This window comes from Salvelinus sp. IW2-2015, linkage group LG8 (assembly GCF_002910315.2).
Source record: "Salvelinus sp. IW2-2015 linkage group LG8, ASM291031v2, whole genome shotgun sequence".
NCBI lineage: Eukaryota > Metazoa > Chordata > Actinopteri > Salmoniformes > Salmonidae > Salvelinus > Salvelinus sp. IW2-2015.
The window spans coordinates 4,012,730-4,022,588 of record NC_036848.1 but is presented as its reverse complement, the minus strand read 5'-3'; the positions used below and the strand labels follow the sequence as shown (position 1 = coordinate 4,022,588).

At 42.3% G+C, this 9,859-nt stretch overlaps 2 protein-coding genes and 1 long non-coding RNA gene across 3 annotated transcripts; 1 reads left to right on the top strand and 2 right to left on the bottom strand.

Annotated features, from left to right (window-relative positions):
• The first annotated feature begins 577 nt into the window (after positions 1-577).
• Positions 578-1,512, top strand: LOC139028074 (uncharacterized). The gene is made up of 3 exons (XR_011480248.1): positions 578-630; positions 882-1,026; positions 1,250-1,512. It is a non-coding gene; the product is annotated as an uncharacterized lncRNA (long non-coding RNA).
• A 40-nt stretch (positions 1,513-1,552) lies between these two features.
• LOC111967095 (protein Daple-like) lies at positions 1,553-4,591 on the bottom strand. The gene is made up of 6 exons (XM_023991986.2): positions 4,359-4,591; positions 3,057-3,205; positions 2,745-2,853; positions 1,974-2,043; positions 1,813-1,871; positions 1,553-1,597 (listed from the first exon to the last, which is right to left on the bottom strand). Exons 1-6 carry the CDS (start codon positions 4,428-4,430, stop codon positions 1,553-1,555), a joined length of 504 nt encoding a protein of 167 aa, XP_023847754.1. The 5' UTR covers positions 4,431-4,591.
• A 3,868-nt stretch (positions 4,592-8,459) lies between these two features.
• Positions 8,460-9,851, bottom strand: LOC111966983 (RDS/peripherin-like protein xRDS35). The gene is made up of 3 exons (XM_023991901.2): positions 9,602-9,851; positions 9,264-9,425; positions 8,460-8,918 (listed from the first exon to the last, which is right to left on the bottom strand). The coding sequence occupies exons 1-3, from the start codon at positions 9,812-9,814 to the stop codon at positions 8,856-8,858; spliced, it is 438 nt and encodes a 145-aa protein (XP_023847669.2). The 5' UTR covers positions 9,815-9,851; the 3' UTR covers positions 8,460-8,855.
• Between the last annotated feature and the right edge of the window lie 8 nt (positions 9,852-9,859).

Below are 9,859 nucleotides of genomic sequence, written 5' to 3'. Positions count from 1 at the left end.
AGACAGACTTTAGGCTCACAGGCACCCACACCACAACCAACACACACACACACACACACACACACACACACACACACAACACACACACACACCACACACACAACACCACCACACACACACACACACACACACACACACACACACCACACACACACACACACACACACACCACACACACCACACACACACACACACACACAACACACACACCAACACACACACACTGCAATTGTAACTTTACCAACCTTACTGACTACTTCATTGTTGGTCTCAACAGTTTTGAGAGGAAGGAACATTCATACAGCAAATCCAGTCGCTGGACTCGAGACTCAAACTGTCATTGCCAACTGTATCCAGGAGGTCGGTTCAGTTCCCTACTCATCTACCCATAATCCACCATAACGTTCACCACAAGTCAAGCCATTTTGTCCTGGAATGCTCAGTCAAATACCTTATTACCATAGAGAGGTAAGAAACTGTTGTTCCTGCCAGGTGACCCAGGACCCCAGAGCGGTGCTGCCGCTGCAGTGGGAAGAGCTGGGAGGGCTGAGGAGGTGGAGCTACAGGTGCTTTTGCTCCATGGCCAGACAGATCCAAGGCCTGCTGGCACAGAGAGACACACACCTGGAGGTACACACACATACTCACAAATAATGTCCAGAACAACAGAAGAGGAATTTAATTACAAAACCAGGCCATTCAGCCATTCAGCCTCTTATAGAGGAAGCGAAAAGCGTCACTGTGTCAAACTTGATTTTAAAAAGCTCTAAGGTTCTTCACTCACAGATTCACACAGAACCTGGTCCTGATTTCATCACCTACCTGTCACCTCTTGCTGTCCCACCCCCCCCCCCCCCCCCCCCCCCCCCCCCCTCCCTCAGAGGATAGCAGAGTGTGGTTGGACGAGCGAGGTTCAGCAGGCTGAGTCTCTCATGCGCCCCCAGGGGTCACACTGAGGAGCGCCCCGAGTCTGGCTGTCCAGCTAGCAGACAGCAGGGCCAAACTACGATGCCTCAAACAAGAACTGTAAGACGTGTGTGTGTATGCTTGTGTGTGAGACGTTCATGTCCTTGCGTGCATCCAAAAGGTTTTAAGTTGGAGAAGACTTTTCTTGAGAGATGTCTGGTAACTGTCATCCATTTCTAGGAAGTGTGTTAAAGTTTGTTAAATTGGAAGAGGACTATTTTGTAAGAGGTCTCTGTAGTTTAGTAGCATAATACTATTGAAATAATGACATCTGTTTCTATAGGGAAGACAAAGGAGATCAACTATTGGATTACAAGCAGGAAGTTCAAACTATGGAGGAGCAGTTGAAGAAACTTCAGAAAAGAGTCAGATTTTCTGTAGCAGCACTACCAGTAACTGTACCGGAACTTTACACTACTTTGTCCTCCTCTGAACTCACCTCCATCTTGTGTGTGTTGGGCAAAGCGCAGTCTTCAGGGTGAGGTGCGGGGAATGCGAGCGTTGCGTGACGAGCTGGACTGTTCTCGTGACCGTGCAGGCAGAGCCGAGCAGTCTGCAGACAAGAGCTACAGAGTGCACTCATAGACTACGCAGCCTGGAAGTCACTCGCACACAACTGAAGGTATTCCACCTATACACCAACACACTGTTATTACACAGAGAGACACTACTGAAGGTATCTCCACCTATACACCACACACTGTTTAGTACACAGAGACACTACTGAAGGTATCTCCACCTATACACCACACACTGTATCTCTCTCTAGAGAGAGAGAGAGAGAGAGAGAGAGAGAGAGAGAGAGAGAGAGAGAGAGAGAGAGAGAGAGAGAGAGAGAGATATCACCTGTATCGCACATCCCAGTAAAAGCAGTAGCAATCTCCTCAACTCCTCCACTGCTGCCTCTGCAAGTTACAGCTCGTATGACTATCTTGTTCCCATCACACTCTCATAGACAACATAGAAGGCCAATCAGAGATACTGTACTTTTAACTGGCTCTTTTTACCTGTTAGGGGGTCTTGCCCCAAAATGGCAGTGTTTGGAAGAGGCATCAGAATCAGCTGCTGTAGATCATCCTATTGACAAAATCACAGGGGTTTGAGCAAAGAGAGAGCTTGAAGGGATACAAATATTGATTGATTGTAATTTCCCTAACCACATTGCAGTTGATACTCAAATCAACATTGAAATTACAAAACCTTCCACTAGCATCCTGTTGGCCAGTTCAGATTAAAATACAAACACAGACGACGTTAGTGGGGAAAGTAGGGCTACTTGTTCACGTCTGTTCTACGTAGCACAATGGCTATAGTTGGTTCTCAGACACAAGCACTGGTAGAGAGACATTATGCTGTAGAGTGACCACATGCTGATGGTGATTTAAGGTTCCACAATACAAAGCCAAAAGTGAAACCACAAGAAATAAAATTACATTGTAGGACCACCAGACATGACGGAATTGTTGTCCTGACAAACAGTCCTATCAATAAATTGTATCGAAAATATTTCTGAATATTCCCTGAATATTCCTTGAAACTCACTGGTGTCCCTCCCATGATGAGCAACTGTTCAGAGGGTTTGAATGACTTATAAAAAAGCAGGAACTGAAACAGCGAAGACTCATGTTTTTGTGTGTTTAATGCATTGTATCGGACTTGAGTTAATTCCTCAGAGAGATTTGACTGGATGTCTCCCTCGGCTTAAGTCTGGACCTTGTACAGTAAACTGCTCTGACTAAGACATGATTGTGTATCAAACACAACACAAACACCAATACCTGGTAGAAGGCCCTGAGGTGTCGGTTGAGGATGGAGAAGTTCTGGACTCGGAGAATCTGTTCGTCTCTTCCACTGCGGTACAAATGCTCTAGCTTGGGGTTGGGGTCTCTGGGAATGACAGACAGACAGACAGACAGACGGAGGTGAAAGGCACCTCTTGGCAGAGAGGTGAGGGCTCACCTGCAACCCAGTATTTCACCAGCTATAATACCTTTGATCGGGAAAGTAAAAATAAATGTATTTAATTGAATCCTTCAGTACACATTCCTTTAGCCATAACATTTGAAGCCTCTGCAAAGGTGTGAACTTACATGATCCTCATGACCTCGTTGAGAAAGATCCCATTGGTCAGCCTCAGGTAGCGGTCATGGGAATTCTGGGACTTGTAGTTCACGTCCATGTACTGGTTGTAGAGCATGACGTTGTCCTCCCTGTCCACTACACCATCAAAGAGCTGTACCTGAGGGAGGGTGGATCCTATTAAGAGCTCAATTCAATCCGTAGAGCTGAAGATCCACTTTATAGCGCGATGGACAATTAAGGGCATGTTCCCGCAATCGCGGATACTGCATTCACAGTATACGCTGCATACATTGGCTCAATCTTAAATTACCTTTCAATGTGAACCATGCCGGATTAGGGTTTGGCCGGGGTAGGCCGTCATTCTAAATAAGAATTTGTTCTTAACTGACTTGCCTAGTTAAATAAAGGTTCAATAAAATAAATAAGGGGGTTTCGCTGCTAACAGAGAAAACTGTTATCTAGAATCTGTAGTGTAGATCAATGAAAGCAGAGATGGTCATATTTTACTGAGAAAAAAAACAGGAAAGGGAATAGGAAGTGACTGCTATACGGATAAACAACAAGAGACATTTTAAGAGCCAGGGTATAGGAAGTGACAGCTATAAGGAAAAAATTAACAAAGATCATTCTAAGAGCCAGGGTATAGGAAGTGACAGCTTATAAGGAAAAACAACAAGAGACATTCTTAAGAGCCAGGTATAGAGAAGTGACAGCTATAAGGAAAAAATAACAAGAGACATTCTAAGAGCCAGGGTAGAGAAGTGACAGCTATAAGGAAAAATAACAAGAGACATTCTAAGAGCAGGGGTATAGGAAGTGACAAGTTATAAGGAAAAACACAAGAGACATTCTAAGAGCCAGGGTAGAGGAAGTGACAGCTATAAGGAAAAATAACAAGAGACATTCTAAGAGCCAGGGTAGAGGAAGTGACAGCTATAAGGAAAAATAACAAGAGAAATTCTAAGACCCAGGGTAGAGGAAGCTGTGAAAAGGAGAAGTTAGAGAACTAAGTGTTGTTTGCTGTCCTTTTCATGTGACAAACGTGTTGACAAGCATTTGCATCTGATTCAAGTTCAACTCAATCATGTTTGTTATAACTCCTGTAAATAAAGAGCAATAAATGATTCATAAAATGGCATAATCTCATGTGGATTTTATGTACAGGATTTGAATGTGTTGATACTCCATAAAAGCAAAACAACAGCAATAGGCTGTGTTTTTATGTTTTATTAAAGACTATTCATCATCATGTATATCTAGGCCTACTACTGTAGAATCTTAAAGTGATTTAAATAAGCTTACAAACATACCCAAGTCACCAATGCACTTTCCATGAATTCTTCTAGAAATGCCATTATGTCCATGGTGTCCATGGTGTCCATGGTGTCGCATAAAGAATTTACCAACTTCTATAAAAATATAAATAAAATATATCCTACATTAAAGCAATTTTACTAAAAAGTGAAAAAGAGAATCCATCTTGCGTTAAATCAAGTGGTTTGACATTTCTGTTCCCCTCTTCTCCTCTTTCTTCCTCTATCTCACTTTTGCAGTTAGTGCTGGTGGTGATTACCGTTCTCCTAGCAGCAGGACATTAAAACTGGCACGATTGCATATTTATTTTWAAAAATAAGAGTCACCCTGCAAAGACATGCTAAACTTTGGGAATATCTAGTGCCATAGAACGTTTTTTCACAGCACTGCAACCACCTTTTAAAAAATATATAGATAATTTGACATTTTCCCATTTTTAAATTGTATTATTTCTGACAGAATTTATTTTGAAAGTTTACACAAATAGTGGTATGCATAGGCTATATTTAAATGAATATACTTTCAATAAATTACAAATATACAGTGCTTTGGGAATTATTCAGCCCCTCTTGACTTTTTCAACATTTTGTTACGTTACAGCCTTATTCTAAAATGGATCCCCAAAAAAATTCCTCAGCAATCTACACACAATACCCCATAATGACAAAGCAAAAACAGAATACATAAGTATTCAGACCCTTTGCTATGAGACTCAAAATTGAGCTCAGGTGCATCCTGTTTCCATTGATCATCCTTGAGATGTTTCTACAACTTGATTGGAATCCACCTGTGGTTAATTAAATTGATTGGACATGATTTGGAAAGGCACACACCTGTCTATATAAGGTCCCACAGTTGACAGAGCATGTCAGAGCAAAAACCAAGCCATAAAGTTAAAGCAATTTTCCATAGAGGTCTGGGACAGGATTGTGTCAAGGCACAGATCTGGGGAAGAGTACCAAAAAATGTCTTCAGCATTGAAGGTCCCCAAGAACACAGTGGGCTCCATCATTCTTAAATGGAAGAAGTTTGGAACCACCAAGACTCTTTCTAGAGCTGGCCGCCTGGACAAACTGAGTAATCGGCTGAGAAGGGCCTTGGTCAGGGAGGTGACCAAAAACCCGATGGTCACTCTGACAGAGCTCTAGAGTTCCTCTGTGGAGATGGGAGAACCTTCCAGAAGGACAACCATCTCTACAGCACTCCACCAATCAGGCCTTTATGGTAGAGTGGCCAGACTGAAGCCACTCCTCCGTAAAAGGCACATGACAGCCCGCTTGGAGTTTGCCAAAAGGCACCTAAAAGACTCTCAGACCATGAGAAACAAGATTCTCTGGTCTGATGAAACCAAGATTGAACTATTTTCCTTAATGCCGAGCGTCACATCTGGATGAAACCTGGCACCATCCCTACGGTGAAGCATGGTGGTGGCAGCATCATGAGGTGGGGATGTTTTTCAGCGGCAGAGACTAGTCAGGATCGAGGCAAAGATGAACGGAGCAAAGTACAGAGAGATCCTTGAGGAAAACCTGCTCCAGAGCATTCAGGCCCTCAGACTGGGGGCGAAGGTTCACCTTCCAACAGGGAAATGACCCTAAGCACACAGCCAAGACAACGCAGGAGTGGCTTCAGGATAAGTCTCTGAATGTCCTTGAGTGGCCCAGCCAGATCCCGGACTTGAACCTGATCTAACATCTCTGGAGAGACCTGAAATAGCTGTGCAGCAACACTCCCCATCCAACCTGACAGAGCTTGAGAGGATCTGCAGAGAAGAATGGGAGAAACTCCCCAATACAGGTGTGCCAAGCTTGTAGCGTCATACCCAAGAAGACTCGAGGCTGTAATCGCTGCAAAAGGTGCTTAAACAAAGTACTGAGTAAAGGGTCTGAAAACTTATGTAAATGTGATATTTCAGTTTTACTTTTTTTAAATAAATTAGCAAACATTTCTAAACCTTTTTTTGCTTTGTCATTATGAGATATTGTGTGTAGATTGGTGAGGGGGAAAAACAATTGAATCAATTATAGAATAAGGCTGTAAGGTAACAAAATGTGGAAAAAGTCAAGGGGTCTTAATACTTTCCGAATTCACTGTATGTTATTGGAATTACTCAATAAGTCTGCAAAACTTTAATTGGTCTCTTATGCTGGGCAACGGGTTTAATATAGCATGCTGGTGACTCCTTACTCCAGCTTACCCACTCCATTCACCTGCGTACAGTAAACTGTACAGGATACTTATTGGGTTGTAGAGAAAACCTGTACTACCTGTCTCATAAACTGGGGTGTGAAATACTCAGTAGGGTCTTTACTAACCAAATGGTTCGTTTTTCAGGGGGACTGTGTCGTACATATTCAGCAACACTTCGTTCTCCACCCTCTCCATAGCTCCCAATGCAATACACTGTATTAGCCTGTGCATGGGATACATATAGGCTTGTAGAGATCTTTTCAATTCGTCTCAGCTAAAGTGGGGTGGAAAATACTCCATTTGGTGTCCACTAACCGTTTTTAGTTTGTTTTAATGTACAACCCAGTCCCCTCCCAAAACTATACATATTTGGTTAGTAGAGACCCTACTGAGTATTTTACACCCCCTTTAGCTGAGGCAGGTAGAAAATATCTCTCTACAGCCCAATATTCTCAACATACCAGTGTCAACATTGTTGGTCCCAAAATAATAGTAATTAAACCCATATTATTATTATTTTTCCCATAAATTAATTATTGCCTTTTCTTGTTGGCACAATAAAAGTGTAAATTTATTAAAATTCAGTATGTTTTGAATTAGTTATCTAGATTGCAATGTTTTGAAATGCGTGTGTTTATTTTTGAAGCGTTCTTCATTACCATACAAACGTGACGTAATTTGTGCTGCTGGCAGAATACTAGTCTGGTGGTGAGCACATTGCAAAACCACACCGGAATTTCTAAACGCTCACTCGGCGTAGTCATCACCACCTTTACCAGTGAGTATTTTTCCATAAAACAAAGCCTCTAAAATACAAATGAGTAGGTGGATTTAGATGTTAAGAAAATGTAAGACTACTTTGTGCGCACTCTGTGTTATCTTGCCTAGACCTTTGTTACAATGTTTCTATTACAATTCACTTATTCAGCTGCTTGTAGCCTATGCATCAAGATTGATCAAGGTATACTGTAACCAATTTCAAGTACAATAGTAGGCCTCGAAATGGTAAATTCATTAGGACAGGGGTTCGATGCGCTTTCAAGTGTAATGAAATGGCGAACCCTGGTGGAAATATTGTGTAAAAGTCGGTAGGCTACTATCCATGAACGTTCTACTTATCAAAGGATGACATGTTGTAAACATTGTCGTAAAACACAGTGTATGAACCATTTGACAAAGGAACAAAATAAACAGCAAATACATTTAAAAAAAATATGTTGGCTATATGTGCGTTAATAATGCGCCCAACATGTGTTGTTGTTGGTCAAAACATAATGAAAAATGTAATTACAACTTTTTACATGATCGCACTTCGAAGTGAACTTTCTCCAAACTCTGTCCATTGTTAAGGTATGTTTTTACTCCATCTCCAGTGTTAATGTTGCTGTGCAGAGAACTGCTGTAACAGTAGTCTATGGATTAGCTATGTTTGGATTACGAAGGTGTTATGAGATTTGTCAGAGTATACCTAGCAACCCAGATTACATTGTACAGTCACTCAGCTCCATACTGACCTACAGTATCACTAGCATCACGTTGTCATTACACACACATCCTCCTATACCCCTGGGTGAACTGAAACAACCCAACTCAGTTGTATGTCTATCTATCTATCTAGTACAAAAGGACTCAACTCCGCAAATCCATTAAAAGCAACTAACTTTAATATATTAAATGCCTGATGCCAACTTCACATCATCTTGACACGTTACTTAGCAGTGCGTTAACAAACTCTATAGCCATTTCAGTATTCAATTGACTGTAGGCCTTCTTCACACAGGGTGAGTCTTTGTATTATTACGTTAACTGTGTGCTTTAGATTTAGTCAGATCTGAATCAAAGATCATCAGAACATTAGTGTACTTCAAAGTGTGTGTGTTTTCATTTACTTGTGTACGAGTATGTGAGTATTCTTTTTGAGTATTTATAAAATGTGTGTGTGAATTCTGTTGTGAATGTGTGTGTTCTTCGGTGCCTTCCAGTGTCTTCTTGACTTTCATGTTTTGTTCTTGACTCAAAGATTATCATTCCAAATTCTGTCAGGTTAAAAAGCCTCTGCATTGTTAGATCTTGTCTTGTCTGTGCAGAGCATGATAAGATAAGATTCCTTATGTATTTTAGTGCTCGTACATTGTTGCAGTATAAATCAAGCCAAAAAGTTCAGTGCCTGTGTCAAAGCCAAACACAGAGCTCTAGCTAGCCCACCATTAGCCTGGTCACAGGCTAGACCACAATGAGGTCACAGAACTAAGAAGCCTCCCTTCCTRTCTCAAACCCATATATGGTTATATATTATATTTCATCTAGCTGGACGTGGCTGCCTTCTCACCGTCATCCCCTGCTTCTGCCTCATCACCTGCTTCCACCTGTATTGATAAGGAGACAGGACACCATTAGGTTATCTTCAAATCTATTACACAAGGCATTGTGGGTACTGTGGTACATCATGCTAAACCAGGGTCTGATCATGAGGATGTATTGTTACAGACTGTTAAGATATAAATGTTTTGTGTTGAACATATACAGATGTAGGATCTTCATTTGAATAACTCTTTTGTTGCTGAGAATTGTCTAGCACAGTAGTGTATTTGCGTTTTAAAAAGGTCAGCTCTATTCATTCTCCTTCTATCTGCAACGTTTAGAGCGTTCCACGTCCCTGAACACACCCCTGGTATGTTTCACAGAGCATTGTGGGTACTGTAGTACACTACCTGTCCGAACTGGAGCAGGTTGAACATGGTGTTCTTGACGTCCATCATGGTTTCTTTCACCCCCTTCGCCAGGATGTAGCCCTCGCTGTCAGCTTCAGGGTTCTCCGGATCCACACCGTCCAGAGACGTCTGCAGGTACCGCAGACTCACCAACACTGACATCTGTGGAGATGATGTCACAGGGGTCAAGGTTAAACTCAAAGCCGTGGTTACAAAATGTATATTTATCACAGGGGCAGAGGTTGATGGTAACAAAATCACCACTGAAAACTACTATCACCACACTACAGGGCAAGAGTCAATGTTCATATTTTGTCTGTGTTTGTGCATGTGTATACCTGCAGGGAGATGACCGACAGAATCCCGGGGCCGATGGTGTTCATGAGGCCCATGTAGTAGTCGACCAGCGCCTGTCTGCAGCCGCGGATATACAGGTTCAGCTCCTCACTCTGGTGCTCATAGTTGTAGTGAGCAGCGTTGTCAGTCAGGTGGTTCTGGAGACAGGGCCGAGGGGAGCCGGGGTTACAGCAGCTGAAGGGGACTCCATCCATCAGGTAACGACCGTCCACGTTGCTACGCACACGACTGGAGAGGAG

Coding starts and splice junctions, on each gene's coding strand:
- LOC111966983 (XM_023991901.2), bottom strand. CDS start 9,814: ATGGATGGAGTCCCCTTCAGCTGCTGTAACCCCGGCTCCCCTCGGCCC. Junction 9,426..9,601: donor TGTCGGTCATCTCCCTGCAG/GTATACACATGC, acceptor TCATCTCCACAG/ATGTCAGTGTTGGTGAGTCT. Junction 8,919..9,263: donor ACCTGCTCCAGTTCGGACAG/GTAGTGTACTAC, acceptor TTATCAATACAG/GTGGAAGCAGGTGATGAGGC.
- LOC111967095 (XM_023991986.2), bottom strand. CDS start 4,430: ATGGACACCATGGACACCATGGACATAATGGCATTTCTAGAAGAATTC. Junction 2,044..2,744: donor ACCTCAGGGCCTTCTACCAG/GTATTGGTGTTT, acceptor TTTTGTCAATAG/GATGATCTACAGCAGCTGAT. Junction 1,872..1,973: donor GGGGCAAGACCCCCTAACAG/GTAAAAAGAGCC, acceptor TGTAACTTGCAG/AGGCAGCAGTGGAGGAGTTG.